The sequence below is a fragment of the Nicotiana sylvestris genome, chromosome 10 (assembly GCF_000393655.2).
Source record: "Nicotiana sylvestris chromosome 10, ASM39365v2, whole genome shotgun sequence".
NCBI classification, from domain to species: Eukaryota; Viridiplantae; Streptophyta; class Magnoliopsida; order Solanales; family Solanaceae; genus Nicotiana; species Nicotiana sylvestris.
Window position 1 is genome coordinate 16,853,842 of NC_091066.1, and position 19,055 is coordinate 16,872,896.

At 38.1% G+C, this 19,055-nt stretch overlaps 2 protein-coding genes across 2 annotated transcripts; one reads left to right on the forward strand and one right to left on the reverse strand.

Annotated features, from left to right (window-relative positions):
* The first annotated feature begins 122 nt into the window (after nt 1–122).
* LOC104213846 (hexosyltransferase GAUT11-like) lies at nt 123–5,059 on the forward strand. The gene is made up of 2 exons (XM_009763397.2): nt 123–749; nt 3,161–5,059. Exons 1-2 carry the CDS (start codon nt 594–596, stop codon nt 4,613–4,615), a joined length of 1,611 nt encoding a protein of 536 aa, XP_009761699.1. The 5' UTR covers nt 123–593; the 3' UTR covers nt 4,616–5,059.
* Nucleotides 5,060–7,667: 2,608 nt separating this feature from the next.
* LOC104213847 (protein MICROTUBULE BINDING PROTEIN 2C) lies at nt 7,668–12,139 on the reverse strand. The gene is made up of 5 exons (XM_009763398.2): nt 11,783–12,139; nt 11,291–11,374; nt 9,317–9,664; nt 8,331–8,549; nt 7,668–8,045 (listed from the first exon to the last, which is right to left on the reverse strand). The coding sequence occupies exons 1-5, from the start codon at nt 11,987–11,989 to the stop codon at nt 7,890–7,892; spliced, it is 1,014 nt and encodes a 337-aa protein (XP_009761700.1). The 5' UTR covers nt 11,990–12,139; the 3' UTR covers nt 7,668–7,889.
* Nucleotides 12,140–19,055: the final 6,916 nt, after the last annotated feature.

Consider the following 19,055-nt stretch of genomic DNA (forward strand, 5'->3'; position numbering starts at 1 on the left):
TTTCTCTCTTTCTTTTTGTGATTGGGAAACAAAGTAAAGGGATTAAAGCAAATCTACCATCGATAACTTGCCAGAGGGAGAAATCACGGAGTCACATCACCTACCCCCCCCCCCCCCAACAAACAGCAACAAGCTGAGTTCACATTCTAGCTCGGCTTCTATCACTCTTTCCTCGTTAAACATTCAAATATACAGAAGTTGTAACAGAAGGTGCTTTTTCTGCATAAGATAAACACAATATTGAGATTTAAAATTGCTCAAGTTTATCCCTGCATTTGGTTGGGTTTCCTGATCCAATCTGACAAATGTGGTTATGCTGAAAAATTTTTGATTTCAATTCTCAAGCTTGAATTGAGTGAAGGGTCATAATTGGATTCTTGATTTGGGGTTCAAAGATTTGAACTTTTTATCAATCCCTTAGCTGCTTTTGAATTCATGAATTGAGTGGCGGGTGATCTTGAATTCTTGATTTGGGGGGTTCAAAGATTTAAATTAGGTGACAGGCCAGGTTAGCTATATTTTGGATTAATCTGAGAGATGGGTTATTTTCAGTTATTGTTTTGGTGGTGAATTGTGGAAGAGAGTGGTAAAAGATGCGGCGGCGGGCGGCCGAATATCGGCGCCCGGTTCGAAGGAAGCTCTCTTGTTGGATCTGTTCACTTCTTGGGATATTCTTAATTGCAGGTTTTGTATTGTTTGTAGTTCATCATCACCATGACCGCGAGGATCACGTAGAACAGCCTATTTTGGTAAGCCTAACAATCATACTCAGATCATAATTTGGTTCTTCAAAAATATTTATATTATAAAAGCTCAATGTACTTTCAGTTCAATAATGTATGTTCTCTTATACACAGCATATTAGTATTGTTGCATTGTTTAATTTGAAGTCATAGCCGACTTCTTGAATTGAGGTTTAGCTGATTAATTGTTCGCGAGAGATGTTGTCTATCGTGATTCAGATTGTTAGTGGAATATAAAGAGGATAGAAAAAACATAATTTGGGAGGTGTTCAACTTCAACCTATGTATGCTAAATATTTACTCGATATAAGTTTGCCGTATGTTCATTGTATATCAAAATCAAAGTCTTTGAGATTGATTCGTTTTTTTTTTATTTGAGTGTCTATGTGTATTTTCAATTGGTCTACGTTAAGAGATGTAAAAATATACTTCATCAGGAAAAGAGATGTAAAATTGCATCACTCATGCATCAATAATTGCTGTCTGTTGGAGGGGGAGAGGAAGAGAGAATGAGAGTGAGGTTATACATCTTTGTTCTCTATTTGTATTCTAGATGAATAGATGAAAGAAATGAAAAAGGAGAGATTTCACACTCCTACACACTACAGAATGATGTGTTTCCAGAATTCCAATAGGTTAACGGATTGTACGTTTTCTATCAGACTGATACAATGTTATTGGAATTAAAAGTCTGGTTCAGTAGTTGAGATCTCTAATACAAGTAATCTAGTTTGTAGTGACAGATTGAGAAAAATCTCCCTGAAAACTTGAGAACCTTGTCATTTTTGAAGTCAATAAATGTTTGTAGTCTCGTGGGGAGAGATGAAGTTGAGGTTCTTATGTCTTTTTGTGTTTTTAGTTGGAGTTGTTGTTGTGCTCCATGGTTACTTCGAACAAAAATGAGGGCAGCTTCAGCAACATAAATTGTCATTGAGCCTTGGGGGGGTTTTGGGTTGGGGTGAAGAGAGAGAGGGCGGCTTCAATGGTACTCTGCTGCAAAACTAGGTTATGTAACTAGTCCCTCTTTTATTGATCCGAACAAATTACATGAACATACAGAAACGGAGTTACACCTCATTAATCAATAACCTCAAGGAAAAAAATGGTTAAATAGAAATGGGCATCAGTGAGGTGAACCTCTCCTGGAGGCATGTTGCAACTTAGATCAGCCCTAGCTTCCTTGAGGTAGTTTGGTTACACCTCACCTTGAGATGCACCTGAGCTTTACCTTTTAGAAGATTGGTGATAAGGTGGTTTTCGGTGGATGCATTATAAGTTTTTTCTGAAGTCTTGGTATTGTTTATATTTTATCTTCTATTCTTTATTCATACTTTAACAAGAGAATGTTTTACAAACAGGGAAAAAATAATCTTCTATTTAATAACTTTTCCTTTAACATGCTCTCAGTCAGAGTTCTCTATTTCTTTAATAGTTCCATCTACAACTAGTGAGCCCTTGCGAAGCTAGAGTGCCCGTGGGGTGACCTATATAGAAATGCAAGGGAAGACCAAGAACTGCATATGGTATACGCAGCTCTCCTCCCTACTCCATCAGCCTGTATAATGTGCCCTAACCCTGAACTACTAGTACCTTTCATCACTACCAAGTGTGTCCTTATATCTATTGCACCCAAGTTTTGCTTCCTATTTGCTCTCCTCGGTCTCACCACCAGAAAATTAGCTATTTGCCTCCACCTCTCTTGTCGCCATTTCTGCCACCTATCAGTCCTTGATTCCGAAGTATCCAGTTAGCAACCTGCACAAGCTTTGCCAAATTTCTTAGTGTTGTTGACACCCCTTTCCTAGGACCACCATTTCACTGCCATCAATTCTAATGTGTACCTTGCCAAGCAACTAGTACATTTCTGGCTATCTTATGTAGGCAAGCTGCTCACTCGTCATTCGTAATTTAACAGGACTTGCACAAAAAATATCGATGGTAGATGTCTCATAAGTTTCTAAGTTAATTCCAAACATAACTTATATTGACAGGATTCTAAGTGCTGCAAGTTAGAATCCTTTTCAAGCATAGGATTATCCATCTGATTTGTTATCTGCTATAGAAATAGCAGATTTACCTAGAAATAATCATATAAAAGTAACTCAGACTTATCACTGTCGATTAAAAGTTTCACCCTCTTTCTGAGTATATGATTGTAAATGCTAGATAAATCTTTGGTTGAATTGCAACTTTCTTTTAGCAATGTGCCTTAAGGTTTATTAAGATGTGTCTACTAACTAACAACTTATCAGGGAAAAGAAAAGATGTGCTTATGCATTGACAGTTGTTATCCTATTTACCTATAATTTGATCATGTTATACCTATACATTGAGGACTCATTTAAATAGTTTGTTCTACCATTTAAGAACTTCAATAATAAAGTCGCTTACTATTCTCTGTCTGTCTCTTTGTAAAGGGAAGAGAGTCCAGGAATGAAGAGGTTGTGCATGAGCATCTAAATCTTACACAAGAAATTTCAAGTGCTAATTCATATGCCAGACAGTTAGCAGAGCAGATGACATTAGCCAAAGCTTATATTGTTATTGCGAAAGAACACAACAATCTTCATCTTGCTTGGGAGCTAAGTTCAAAGATAAGAAGTTGTCAATTTTTACTCTCAAAGGCTGCAATGAAGGAAGAGCCTATTTCTCTGGATGAAGCAGAACCAATAATAAAAAGTCTATCTTCTCTTATCTTTAAGGCACAAGATGCGCATTATGATATTGCAACCACTATGATGACAATGAAATCTCACATTCAAGCTCTAGAGGAGCGTGCTAATGCTGCGTCTGTCCAAAGTATGATGTTTGGACAGTTAACAGCTGAATCCCTGCCCAAGAACCTACACTGCCTAGAAATCAAACTCATGTCTGATTGGCTTACAAGAAAGTCGCTGCAGGATTTTGCTGATGAGAGAAGAAACTCCCCTAGATTAGTGGACAATAATTTGTATCACTTCTGCATATTTTCAGATAATCTGTTGGCAGTTTCAGCAGTTGTTAACTCAACGATGTCCAATGCTGATCACCCTAAGCAGCTTGTGTTCCATATTGTAACAGATGTGATACACTATGGAATGATGCAGGCTTGGTTCTTAAATAATGACTTCAAAGGTTCTACAGTAGAAGTACAGAATATTGAAGACTTGACTTGGTTGAATTCATCTTATTCTCCAGCTTTAAAGCAGCTTAGAGAAGCAGACTCCAGGAAGTATTACTTTGATGGGTCTGAGGATGCAAGTATCGAACCAAAGTTCCGGAATCCAAAGTATATATCTTTGTTGAATCACCTTCGGTTTTACATTCCTGAGATCTATCCCCAGTTAGAGAAGATAGTCTTCCTTGACGATGATGTGGTAGTTCAGAAAGATCTGACACCTCTCTTTTCATTGGATTTGCATGGGAACGTGAACGGAGCAGTGGAAACTTGTCTTGAAGCTTTTCATCGTTATTACAAGTATCTCAATTTCTCGAATCCACTCATCAGCTCAAGGTTTGATCCCCAAGCCTGTGGGTGGGCATTTGGTATGAATGTTTTTGATCTGATGGCGTGGAGGAAAGCAAATGTTACTACACGATATCATTACTGGCTAGAACAAAATGCCGATAGAACGCTTTGGAAGTTGGGTACCCTTCCACCGGGATTATTAGCTTTTTATGGATTGACAGAGCCGCTTGATAGGAGATGGCATGTCTTAGGATTAGGTTATGACCTTAACGTTGACAGTCGCCTGATAGAGAGTGCAGCAGTAGTTCATTTCAATGGGAACATGAAGCCATGGCTTAAGTTGGGCATTAGCAAGTATAGACCTTTGTGGGAACGGTATGTAAATCATACACATCCATACCTTCGGGATTGCGCCACACATTGAATTGCTATAGTTTTCAACAATGGTAAACATACTCGGTCGCTATTATCTTACAATTGTATTTTTACATCATTGTAGAGTGAAAGTACAAAATTTTGGCCTTAAAAGAGTCTTCCCTGGTCTTCTTTCAGTTTTATTAGCATGAAAGAGGAAATTGATTATTACCATGTAATAGAAACTTAGCATGCATCAAGCTATGGGTTTAGAGAAATCATCTTTTGGTTGAGTCATTCTCTTCTGTCTCTACAAATGATGGAACAAATGTTCCTAGCAATTTTCGTCCTGATATTTCAGCTCCTCTGATCAACTAGCGCTAGCATGTCTAGTTGATCGTTTTTATTTCTATTGTTCAATACATGAATCCAATGGCATTAGTTACTGTAATATAAATTCTGCAACATGTTTTAAGGGATTTTTATAGCTAAATATGATGCATTCAGATGACTATATTGGTTTTTTCATGACCTTCGCTTTCTACTTTTACAGTGAGTTTCGATGATTTTGTATGTTCATTTTAGCAGTATATCCTGTATTTTATATCCTGTATGTTCATTTTTATAGCTACTTTTACAGTGAGTTTCATATTTTAGCAGTTGATTGCTATCTGTTGTTCTGTAATAGTCAGCTATATGAACAATTCTAGCGTATGAAAACATTCAAATTTGTGTGCACGAAACACAATTTGTGAAGCTGAAATAGAAGCCCGACTTATTCTTATTGGAGAATCTGAGACAGCATACATGCAGAGTAGAATTTATGAGTGTTCTTTTCACGGGCCAACCTGTTTGGAAAATAAAAGAATGAAGATTGTACATGCTCCTATCCTTTGGAATTCAACAGTGTTATAATAGCCTTTCAACCTATTTCTTGCAACATGAATGTCATGTCTATGATTTAGGCCTACAATGTCATCGCTTCATACTGAAATCACAGGGTGCTGATTCTGCTGAACTAGTACAAAATTGCATTTATTAGCATTTCTCTGTGTTACTTGCACTCTTCAATCCTCGACTCTAGGGTCTATCAGAAACAGCCCCTTTACTTAACTAGGTAGGTGTAAGGTCTGCGTACACACTACCCTCCCCAGACTCCACTTTGTGGAATTACACAGGGTTAATTGTTGTTGTTGTTGTACTTGCACTCTTCAAGAATTGTGTTGGCTTTACTTTTCAGCCTTCTGGAAAATGGAATGAAGGGTTGTTTCTTCTCATTTAGAGCCCTTTAGTTCTGATATTTCTTATCATTCCATTTCTATTTTGCACTAGTTGCAGCCATCTGTAGCAATTTGGCTTCATTTTTCGAGTATCCTAGATTAACTATATAGACCTATTAGGTGACAGTAGTTGTTCAACAGAGGTATGTATGATTACAATAACAACAACAACCCAGTATAATCCTACTTAGTGGGGTCTGGGGAGGGTAGTGTGTACGCAGACCTTACCCCTACCCTGGGGTAGAGAGGTTGTTTCCAAATAGAAACTCGGCGTCCTTCCCTCCAACAACTTCTCACCTTGCTCTTGAGGAGACTCGAACTCACAACCTCTTGGTTGGAAGTGGAGGTTGCTTACCATCAAGGCAACCCCTCTTGTCTAGAGGTTATGTATGATTGTATCTGCTATTTCTTGATGGCAATGGGTGCGCACCTAACAACAACAACAACAGACCCTGTGTAATTCCACAAGTGGGGTCCGGGGAGGGTGTATGGACGCAGACCTTACCCCTACCTTAGGTATATATTTCATAACTTGTTTAACTCTCCACTCCCCCTCCGCCAACACCCTTACTGGACGGGGGAGCACCTGACATTCATTTGGGATTTTTTTTTTTTTTGGGGGGGGGGGGGGGGGTGCTCATTTTTGTCAACTTTGGATTCTGGACAGGGCGAAGCTCAATTAGCACGAAGCCTCTACTCATGAATCGACAAGGATCAGAGGCGAACCTAGGATTTGGCGGTCGTAGGGCACCATGACATTCAATATAAATTCATCACTGCTACGGGATACCATGCTAATATATGACTATTTCTTGAAGATTTTTGCAAGTATACATGGAGCTTTTGCCAAAGTTTTCGGGTGTTGATGACCCCTAAACCTATAGTGTGTGTCCGGATACTTACAAAATGAAGGCGTAAAGTTGTTTGAACAAGCACCTACATCATAAAGAGTAAAATCAGCAACAATAAAAATAGCACTAACTTCAGACTCGATGAGAAGATCAATCTTGTAAAAATTGAGTTCAACCTTTGTAGCATTTGGAATGGACCATCTCCACAACTTTCAAGCTTTCCCTTTCTTTTAGTAGGGAAGTTTTTCTTCCTCAAATGCACCCAAAGCCACTCCCTCCCTCTTACATGTATCATTTCTTCTTCTTTTTCAAATTCAAGTACCCAATTCCATTTCTCCGCATGCTTTTGCTTGAAGAAATGAGCCGCCCATGTATGGTTAAAGAGCTGGTAAGACACGAGTCAACATATTGGGTTACACAATACAAAAGCCTAAGCCTGCTATTTAAAATATATCCATGATTTACAATATATATAAAGATTAGCTAATTCGCCCAAACTTTAAGACTAAGTATCTTGAATTTTTGTATCATGAATTTTTGAGCTGCTAATATGAACTTCAGAACATCTAAACTGCTAATTTGAAATTTAGGACAGAAGATTCGAATTTCTAGACACAATTTTCGAACTTTTGGACAAAGTATCCTTTAGTTTAAACCTTGAGGTTTAAACTTCAGGACGCATGTCTTGAAGTTTGAGTGAATTGGCTAATCTTTAAATACATTGTAAACTGTATTGTACATAATTGCCATAGGGATGAGGGAGGGGAAATGGGGGAGGGGATTAGAAGGTGAGAAATCGAACCCTCGCCAACAAGGCGAAAGTTCAAGTAGCTAAGCCAACCAACTTGAGCTACTAGCATACCCCCTCAAGATTTTTCGATTGTATCTAGGTTTAATGGATGATCAACGCAAAACATCAGTATTTCCAACAAAAAAAACGAATAAAGAGCACAGAGAAGTATCAGATTCACCAATATAGAGACAGGGAAAGTCAAAAACAATGACTTCAGATAATATATCCCAGTTCATCACTCCTTAATTATATAACCAAAGCAATAGTTAGTCCTATCTGGCCATTTTGTAGAACTAAAATTAACTTTGGGGCATGCTTTTCGTGTACAACTATCTGAATGTTACTCTAAATCATTTAAACAACACCCCATTGTGAAGTAGTACAAACTATAGTAGTCAGTTTCCTAGGTCGAATCCATGTTTATGTTCTCAGAACAAGTGATTGCAGGTATGATCTTGCTGTGGAAGCTGCAGAAAGAGAGGCTTCGTCGGGATTCTCTTTAGCAGCAGCAACTGCTGCAATATAAGCTTCTCTTGCCGCCTCCATTTTCTGCAAATCTCTTTCATTTAACTTATCCTGTACAAAATGAAATTGAGAAATTGAGAATAAAATCCACAACAAAGCTCAAAGTATAATTGCACTTGTCAGAAAGTTGAGACCTCGTATTTTTAACTAAATCTATCAAGTAGAGTTGACTGTCTGACCTCCATCTAGTGATCTTTTTTCAATGGCAAAAGCACCCCATTGCAGAGATAGGGCGAGGGGCAAAAGACAGTAGATATAACAATCTTATATTTTATTGTAACTAATACTGCATTTCTGTCTTAAGAGATTGATATCATTTCAAAAATGTTAACTTACTATTTCAACATTTTGATCCCATGGATAAGGGATGACATTGCACTCTTCAGCCGAATCCCTGGAATCATTCCCTGTCAACGCGTGTACAAACTGAATGAATGATGAAATTTCTCCCTGCAACAAGTCTAGATCTTCTTGGAGTCTCTCCACTTTCTTGCTGGAAGTCATTGCTTCCCATTCTAGCTTCTCTACCGCTGCTTTCTTGTCAGCTAACTTAACCTGTAGAAAGAGAAGGAAAACGCTTTTAAGAGGGTGACTTCAGGTTAGTGGAGTTACCCTCCCGATTGCTGAGTTCGTAAACCACACTGAAATTTGAGCAGAAAGCTATTGCGAGCTTGTTTAACAGGTCAAATGGAAGAACCTTGAGGGAGATCTAGTAGTAAGAGTTACTCCTCAAAGTGCAGTAGTATGAAGGAGTAACATCTGTTAGATAGGCACCAAGACATTAGTTTTTGACAGGAGTAACAAAAGGTCACTCATTCAACCAGCAACAAAAAATTACCATTATTGTATAACTACTCCCTATTTAACTCCATCATATACTCTCTCTAACACTGGTCTCAAGCAGACCAGCTGAGTCATTTAGCTCCCGTTTGGTCATAGAATTTGGGAGATTTTTTCAAATTTTATTTTCAAATATCTGTTTGTTTATAGATTTTAACCATTTTTTGGCAGATGTTGAAAACAAAATCTTCAAATCCCAAAAACAACTCTTAATTAGTTTTTGAAGTTTTTTACTCACAAAATTTCAAATTCTTTTAAAGTAAAATGCATGTCGAAACACAATTTCAACTTTAAAAACTCATTTTTTTCAAGTTTCAACCAAATCTATATCCAAACGCTAGCTTAGTTAAGAGAGCACTGACAGACAGACTGTGAACTCTAAAACCATAGCAATATATATTTGTAGAAAAAATTGCATCTTTTCCTTTTTCTTTCCCTTCTTTGGGTTGGAGAGATATTACTCTAGCATTAATCATTTTTACCTGTGCATCAGAGAGTTGCACTTGAGTCGTTTTGACTAAAAAGTCCTTCTCTGAAATATCCTTTTTCATTTCGTCGAGTTCAGCATTAGTAGCCGTTATTTCATTCTTCAAGATTTCTGCTTCCTTCAAGAGTTCATCTTTCTCCAATAATTTCTTTTGCAGATCCTCCACTTTCTCCCTCAAAGTCATCAATTCCTCTCTATCCTTTTCTGTTAGTGATGATCTTGAGGAAGGCGTTGAAAAGTTCTCCGCATATCCGTCCTGGCTACTGCTAACATTCTTATTTTGGTCCCTATGCTTCTTTGTTGCAGTTGATTGACCTGCATTTCTTCCTTTTACTTCAGAAGTCTGCAATAATCATCAGTGTCAACATCTATTTTGAGCTAAACCAAATCATCACTCATTTGCATATAGCAAATAAGTAAGAAAAACAAACTTGCTTTGTATGGAAAACCTCAAGACGTAGCATGTCCCAAGGATCAAAATAACTGCACAATAAACAGCTAATTCAAGAGCAACATCTCTGCATATCTCATGCCTGATGTTTTCAGCCAATCATCATGCTTACCGAAGTTCATTTCAGTGTGCTCCAACTCACTGAGTAATGCCACTTGCAATGGTGGTAAGTACTCAAACTGTCAAACATTTCTCTAGTCTGCTGCCTCAAACTGAAGAAACTTATAGTCGAATAACAGAACCAAGTATAGAAGAGCGCAATGAGGGTGAAATATTTCACGTCTTCACTGTCTTAAGTGGGAGAGTGGGGAACCAAGTTTAGATGTGTAGAAATAACACTAGAGCAGGCATTAAGTTATCAAGTACCTAAAACTATTATACATTCTTTACCTTTTTGACAATGGTATTACTGAGTGTTATCAAAGGCAGAAAGCTCTAAAAAGCGTTGTAGGTCCATTAGGGCTTTAAGCGCAAAATGCACTTAAAGTGTGGGCTTTTGTAAAAAAAGGTGCAACTATGGGAAAGATAAAATATATGTAATTCAGGAATAAAGTAATAAATTCATTTATAATATTTTCCTTTACAACTAGTACATTTATTTTCGGATCATATTTGTTGTTTGGTGCCACTTGATTTCCCATAAAACTCATGGGAAATAAGGCACGTGTCTTAGTGCCTTGCCTTACACTGAAGCACAACTTAAGTGAGGCGAAGTGCCCTCCCGGAACTTTTTAGAGCTTCAGGGCTTAAGCACGCCTTAAATGAGCCTTTGACAACACTGGACTATTACTATATATGAATCCTGAAATACGATGCATGCTTCCAAGGATTAAATACTATGTTTTGGTTCGGTAATGCCATAAATATTGAGGAAGTAGTAATAAGTACAGATTCTTATGACAAATCCACATCCTAAGAGTTTAAGCAGACTTCCGCTTATAAATTTCAGGTTTCCAATTACAATCAAGAGTGAGCCAAAAAATAGTTAACCTGAACAAATAAACAGATAACAGCATAAAACATTTCTTCCCTCAGCTCAACAACAAAGATAACAGTTTGAGCAGCAACAACAACAACAATAACAACATCTATTACAACAACAACTGCTACCCCTCAATGCCAAACTAGTGGGAGTATGCTACATGAATCATCAATATCCATTCTGCTACATTTGAACCATTTTATTCGAAATGTGTGCACAATTGAAAAAAAGGGCAGTCTGGTGCACTAAGTTTCCGTTATGCGCGGGGTCCGGGGAAGGGCCGGACCACAAAGGTCTATTGTACACAATCTTACCCCGCATTTCTACAAGAGTCTGTTTCCATAGCTCAAACCTGTGACCTTCTATTCACATGGCAACAACTTTACCAGTTACGCCAAGAATCCCCATCATGTTCACATTTGAAATTTAAACACAAAACTTAGTCATTCTAGCTAATAAGATTAAACACGTATACCCCAAAAGACATATCATTTCCATATCCCACACTAAAGAAGAGGCATAGTGAGGAAACAAACCTTCTTGTAAAGTGATTCTCTTGAAGGCATTTTAGTGTAGGTCATTGATCCCCTTCTAGTAAATGAAGATTTTTCCTTCCGATCCTATAATATTCAAAGGAAAAATTTTCAAATTTTACAACGCCCCCACAGAATAAAAAGCTCAAATCTCCTAATAAGGAGATTGACTGGCATTTATTTCCACGGCAAGTATTAAAACAAGAATTCACTCAATTAATGAACTACTCCATTTCCCAACACAAAACTAAATCGGGGTCCGTCCACTATCAAATTCCAGAAAATCACCCTAGAGTACCGAAAGGGGAAAAGGGGGTAAATTTTGGAGAGAAAAAATCCAAAAAATAACCCAAAATACCAAACTGCAGGGAAAAAAAAAAGATTTAATTAAATTTTGGAATTAAAATTCAAAAAAATAACAACAACCCCCTCCCCCACTCCCCCACCCCAAAAAAAACCCCAAAGTAACCAAACTGAAAAAAATGATTTACTTACAATGAGGGACTGAACAAGAGGGACGATCTGGACGAGGTCATTAAAGAGCAAGGGATCAACATTAGAGGAGGAGAGAGAAGAATCGGTGCGTGAGATTTCATTTTCATGGGAAAGCCAACAACTTGGATCTGTTCCTCCATTGTCAAACGCAGCGCCATTGTTGTCCTGCAAATCGAACAACTGCTGCTGCTGTTGGGGCTTGTACATTGTTGGAAATGAGTTACAAAAGTTGGCAGTAGCTGTTACTTACTGTAATAGGGATATGACAATTTTGGGAAAGTAGAGTTCAAATGCCGTTGATTTTGCTCAGACTTTAAAGTAATGACTTCCTTTTCAAAAATTATTCTGTTATGAAAATTGTCGCTATTGCTATTTAAAGAGATTAATAGTACTACCATTTATTTGTTATGACTATAATTTAATTTGGTGAATGTCCACGTAGTTAAGTAAATACATGAATTATTTATGTACTAGTTCATAATAATATACGTATTGTTAATAAATTGAAGTGTTGTTTGGTTCGAAAATAAGTTATGCAGGAATTAGTAATATAGATTATTAATGTTTGATTTGTTATGTGGTGATTACTAATGCGGAATTCTTATGCAGTTATTAGTACCAAAAGAATTATTATTGGGTAATTAATAATAAAAAGATTATTGTTATATAACAATTACTTGCTTTATGGGTACTTTTTTTTTTTGAAAAATTTAATCCTTAAATTGCTAATACACACATTACTATTCCGCATTCCACCGCACAAAATAATTCATCAGTTTCTCATAACTTATCTGAATGTTATAACTCTCTGTATACGGTAAAAACGGAGGGTCCAATTTTTCATCGTTATGACGCCTCGAAGGCTCGAAATCACGTCCCTCGAGGGTCATCAACGCTCGACCTCGGGACAGTATGAAACTGACGGTTACGGGAAGAAAATGGGGAGTTCCCAAGGCGTGAAGCTAGAGCCGACAAAATCTGTCAAGCTAGTCTAAGCGCGTATCGTGGCGTTAACTAGGTGTCACGTCTCCATATCTTTGTAATAAATGCACTTGTACTATGTTGGGATTCCCCCTCTTATACAAAGGGGATCCTTGTCATTTTGTAAACATCTGTTGCTCCATACTAAATATACAAGAACATTCTCTCTGCTCTCTAACATATTCTCTTGATTTTATTACTTCATTCATTGCTCGTATTTATTGTGTTCTACTAAAAGTTCATCATTTATTGCTTATTATTGGTCATTGTCACACCTCCTTTTTCACCCGCGTCGCCGCAAAGGGGCGCAGAAGGGAGTTTTTCCAATTAAAGGACAATCAAAATGGGATTTATTTATTTATTTCAGAGTCGCCACTTGGGAGATTTAGGGTGTCCCAAGTCACCAATTTAATCCCGAATCGAGGAAAAGAATGACTCTGTATTACAGTCCGCGAACCAGAAATCTGGATAAGGAATTCTGTTAACCCGGGAGAAGGTGTTAGGCATTCCCGAGTTCCGTGGTTCTAGCACGGTCGCTCAACTGTCATATTCGGCTTGATTATCTGATTTTATACAATTATGAACCTACGTGCAAATTTTAACTGTTTACCGCTTTGTTATTATTTATTCAAAGAATTGCAACGTCGTGAGAATGCATCTCGAATTGCGCCACATAAATGTACCCGCAATTTTTGATACGTTCCAACTTCGTTGAGATTTGGATTTGGGTCACATAAATGTGCACCCGAGTTTAGGAAAATAACATTATTAAATACGCGCCTAAAGACTAACGCATTGTTATTTTGAGAAAGACCGTAAAGTTCGCTATGCGGCCTGTCTCGAAATCTAAGCATTCGAAATAACTATTCGTTGAGGGGCCCGCAATTTGTGTATTCTTGTTTGTCGAGGCTCGTCTCATTTATTATGTTTTAAAAGAATTTGCAACGTCATGGACATGCATCTCGAACCACGTCACAATCAATGTACCCGTGATTAGCGACACATTTCGACTCCGTTGAGATTTGGATTTGGGTCACATAAATGTGCACCCGAGTTTAAGAAGATAACACTATTAAATACGCGCCTAAAGCGACTAGCGTATCATTATTTTGGGTAGGGCCGTGAAATTTTGCTAAACGGTCCATCCCGAAGTCTAAGTAATTTTAAAACAAATATTTATTGAGGGCCCCACAATTTTGTATTTTTTATTCGGCGAGGCTCATCTCATTTTTTTTATTCAAGGATATCCTAAAGCGACTATGATTTCCTATTTATTAGTCTCTAAGAATAAAGAAAAATCCTAATCAATTAGCATTAAAAGTTCGGGCTTCAAATTCAAATCCAGGTCCAAACAAAAGGAAACACCTTCTAGTTTGAACCCGCTACCTAACTTAAGATCTGCCGCCTACTGTTTTAAATATTAACAAACCAACTATCATTTCGATCCAGTTCAACTTTAGCTTTATTATATGAATTGGATTATTGGAGTTAATCTACGTGGATTACAAAGCCATTTTTGCTCTTTTTACGGTTTGTTAAAAATGCATCAATGCTTAAAACTGACATCAAGTTAAAATTAATCACTAACATTCTAGAACTAACATTAGTTACTAGCATTATTTACATTGTTATTTAAAATGATGTTATTTACTCAAGTGAACTCGCGATTTTAGAATTAGACCTATTAAACCAACATGCTGATTTCCATAAACTATTTGAACCTGTTTTATGACATAAGCTTTTGGAAACTGTTTCACGACTATTAAACAAAAGAATTAAATACAGTATGTTTCATAACTAGTAATCACCAACTGAGATTAATTACGATTGATATTCCATGTTTGTAGAAATAGATTTAATCAGTCCAGTTTATGCATTTCCAAAATCATTCCAATACATACTATGAAATATCAAGTGAGCTACTGCTTATACATCAAATTAAACACAAAGAAATAGTTATTTTCAGAAATTCATTCTAACAACTCTTTACTTCCTTTCCTTTAAATTTGAGAGCCGTAGAACATGTACCTGGATAACAGAAATACAAGAAGATGAAGGAGGAGTCAGCAACAGTAATAACACGGCAAGACAACATCAAACCAACAGCAGCAATTCAAACCAGATTCGAGGCCCGGGAAAATTTGAAGAAAACCAAACAAGCTCAATAGAACAACCCCAAAAGTTTGTAAAAGTCTAAACCGCAACAACCAACATCACCACAAACAGACTCAACCACGCGTGTATTAAACCCAAAACTAAACTTGTAGACTACTTTGTTTTTGTTTTCTCTTTTTAAACTCTCCAGAACTCTCTTAAGATTTTTCAGAAAAATGTTCAACCCCTCTCAAGATTTCCAGAATGTCTTCCTCTCCCGAAAAATCCTCTGTATATCCAGTGTATCCAGAGTGTATATCGGGTGTATACTACTCTCTCTTTAGATTTCCAGAATGTTTTTTTCTGTTCCGAAAAAATCCCCAATTCTTTCTTAATATTCAGAAAAATCCTCTATCCTCTCTCAAAATTTTCTCCTCATATTCAGAAAAATTCCCTCTGGTTTGTGTCCAGCTCCTCTTCCTTTATAGCCAAACTTTTAAGCACTTAAATTAAATTCCACCATCTTCTACCCATCCCCTTTTGAATCCCACTACCTAATGTTTTGTCCCCCACTATATTAAACAATGTATTAATTCTCACTAACACATATCTTTTCCTTATTTAATTCCCTTATTGCCCCACTATCGCATGCTTTGTCCCCCACTATATTAAACAAATATATTAATTTCCACCATTATGTCTTGTCCCCCACTACGTATTATTTTATGTATTATTTTAATATTATTAGTACCTAGTGGACGGAGCACTCAAATTAATCATTTTTAAGACTCATTTAAAATCCCGAAAATGCCCTTGAAAATACTGCAATTTACCATTCTACCCCTGAAAATACTGCAATTTATCATTCTACCCCCATCAACTATAACCAATTCACCTAATCAATCTAACCAAAATACAGTAGCTATAACCAATTTCTAATCAAATTTAGGCTAGAAACTCAATATTTTTTGACTGAACAATATTTTTAACAACAAACATACTTTCAGATTCAATAACAGTAACAAATTGAACATAACAAACAAGTAGACTCAAATCACTAAACTCAATAATCAATTGAACTTCAAATTAAATCTAACAACATTACAACCAACAACTTCTATATTAAACTAAACAAGAACATAAAACAAACTGAAGAAATAATCAAAAATGATAAACAACGAACAAGAAAAGAATCAAACATATACTGATTTCATATCCGAGAATATCAAACAAAATACGGACAGAAATGAAACTTAAACCAACTAATCGGTAATGAACAACGACGAACTCGAACGGAAATGGAAAACTCGAACCAAGACTGCCAACGACCTAACGGATCTCGACTCAACGAAAACCCACCTTCTCTTTTAAACTCGATGAACTCAGAACGACAAACGACGACCTCGATGGATTGAACCTGAAGAAACGACGAGACAGCAGGTTGTTTGGACGTGAGGTTGTGTGTATGTGTGTTGAGCAGCAGCAGCCATGGCGGGCTGGCTGGAGCTGCGACTAGAGAGGGCGAAGCAGAAGAGGCAGCAGCCGTGGTTGCTTGGTTGCTGCTGGACGTTGAAGCAGCAGCGTGAGGTGAAGAAGAAGAAGCAGCAACGTTTGGTTGGAGCTCGACGAAGGCAGCCATGGGAGCTTGAGGTGGAGGGGTCGTTTAGGAGATGGTTCGTTTGGGACCTATGGGGATGGGGTGTTGTTTGTTGATGGCTGGACGTAGCAGACGAAGCAGCAGCCATGGGAGCTTGAGGTGGAGGGACATTGATGAAGAAGATGAAGGAGCAGCAAGGGTGGTCGTTGGAGCAGGAGGTGTTTGGGGAAGGAGAAGAAGAGGGGGGTATTTTTAGGGTTTCGGGGGAAATGAAGAATGAAAAATGGGAAGGGGGGTAACTTGTTTGGGTTATGGGGCGGACTGGGTCGGGTCGACCCGGTGGGGTTATTTGGTTTGGGCCTGGTTGATTTAAATTAAAAGGTGGCCCAATCCGATTTTCTTCTTCTTTTATTGCTTCTTTTTTCTTCTTTTATTTTTTCTTAAACTAAAAGTAAATTCTAAAAATCCTAAATTATCATATAGAACTAAATTAATTTATAAAAGTGCAAATTAACTCTCAATAACAATTAACACACAATTAAATTGCAATTACGATAAAATCACACAATTTGGACATTAAATGCTATAAATGCAACGTACATTATTTTTATGATTTTCATTCTTGTAAAACAAACTTAATTACTTCTAATTGTAAATTTAAATCCTAAATGCAAATGCGATGTATTTTTGTATTTTTTTTATTAATTTAACAAATAAACATGCATGGACAAATACAGATAATTATTGAAAAATGCCACGAAAATTCTCAAAATTGTACACAAAGGAAAATTATTTTATTTTGAATTTTTTTGGGAGTAATTCTCTCATAGGGCAAAAATCACGTGCTTACAGCCATAAAGAGCCGTCTTTGATTTATTTATAATTGTTAGTCTCCATCGATCACCTTCGATAGCTCCCAACCGAGCTTCGGACTAGACCCCGAGGCCCTCAAATAGGCAAGCTCGAGGCCCCGATTGGCAGCGATTCGGTTTGATTAACATCTTGTTTTTAGGCTTTTATTTCATTTATAAGTCTTTCACATAGCATCAACTGCCTAACAACAAGCATAAAAATAGATCACGTATTTTTAGAACCACTAAATCAAATTTAATTATTATTACCATTTTCACGGTAAACAGTTTGGCGCCCAACGTGGGGCTAAAAATAATAGTAATTATTTTCTTGCTGGTTTAACTACATTAAGCAAGCTATCTTTCACACTTTTTCTTGCCCAAGATCTTTGATTTCAGGTCAAAATGTACGACTCAGTGAACAACAATCTTGAGAACCACAGACAAAATGTAGTTAAACCAGCAAGACAAAATGGTGTAGATGTTCCAGGTGCTGGTGTACCGCCATGAAACCTTGAGAACGCACCAGAACCGATTCCCGTGGGCGCGGTCTCGCGCGTTGCTCAACATGTCGATGTTTGCTCCCACATTAACAGGAGCGTGCACCAAGGAGACCGACAATAATCTCAAGAAACCCTGGCTAGGGAAGAACGGGAGGTTAGCCTTCACGTTATTTTTAAAATGTTGCAGGCACAACAGCTAGCGATTGCTCAGCTGCAAAGTCACCAGAAAACTCCCAGCACGGTTGCACCGGGGATGGCTCCCCCGGCCGAGCAGGTACCGGAGAGGCCAAACAACAACGGGCCGGTAGCCAACTCAACCATCGTAAAGATGCTCGAGAACCTCACAATGAGGATCGAATCGGGCTAGAAGAAAATAGAATCCAACGACAAAAAGGTCGAGACCTACAACTCCAGGGTCGACCAGATTCCGGGCGCACCCCCGATCCTGAAAGGTGTGGATTCGAAGAAGTTCATACAAAGGCCGTTCCTAGAGGAAGCAGCTCCAAAACCTATTCCAAAGAAGTTCAGAATGCCAGACCTTCCAAAATAGACCTCAAACCCAATGAGCATGTTACTGCTTACACTTGTGCAGTGAAGGGCAACGACCTAAAGAACGACGAGTTCGAGTCTGTCTTACTAAAGAAGTTTGGGGAAACACTCTCGAAGGGGGCCATGATGTAGTATCACAACCTAGCTCCTAACTCCATAGAATCATTTGCCATGCTGGCACATTCTTTCATAAAGGCATATGCCGGTGCCATCAAAGTAGCGACAAGGAAGTCTGACATCTTCAAGATCAAGCAGAGGGAAAATGAAATGCTGCGAGATTTTGTATCTCGCTTTCAAATTGAACTACCACCAGTCTCCGATGACTGGGCAGTACAGGCCTTCACTCAAGGTATGAATAAGCGAAGCTTGGTGGCTTCGAAGCAACTAAAACAGAACCTGGCCGAATATCTCGCCATGACCTGGTAGGACGTTCACAACCGATATCAATCAAAAATCAGGGTCGAGGACGACCAACTAGGAGCCCCCATGGGCTTGGTATACCCAAGCAGGCTTCTAGAGAGAGAGCCAAAGCCAAACAAGGAAAGGTACCAGCCATACACCGACGATAGGAGAAACGCCCCGAGGCGTAACATACCCCACAATGACCGAAGGATGGACCGAGGCCAAAACCCTCGGGGATTCATCAATAGAGCCGGATTCGATAGGAACAGGGGGCCAGCAGAGGAACCTCGCTTGTC

What these genes read in the sequence shown, in the direction of transcription:
- LOC104213846 (XM_009763397.2), top strand. Translation starts at nt 594, where the DNA reads ATGCGGCGGCGGGCGGCCGAATATCGGCGCCCGGTTCGAAGGAAGCTC. An exon ending in ACGTAGAACAGCCTATTTTG is followed by an intron (nt 750 to 3,160) that starts GTAAGCCTAACA and finishes CTCTTTGTAAAG; the next exon opens with GGAAGAGAGTCCAGGAATGA.
- LOC104213847 (XM_009763398.2), bottom strand. Translation starts at nt 11,989, where the DNA reads ATGTACAAGCCCCAACAGCAGCAGCAGTTGTTCGATTTGCAGGACAAC. An exon ending in CTCTTGTTCAGTCCCTCATT is followed by an intron (nt 11,375 to 11,782) that starts GTAAGTAAATCA and finishes TGAATATTATAG; the next exon opens with GATCGGAAGGAAAAATCTTC. An exon ending in TGCAACTCTCTGATGCACAG is followed by an intron (nt 8,550 to 9,316) that starts GTAAAAATGATT and finishes CTCTTTCTACAG; the next exon opens with GTTAAGTTAGCTGACAAGAA.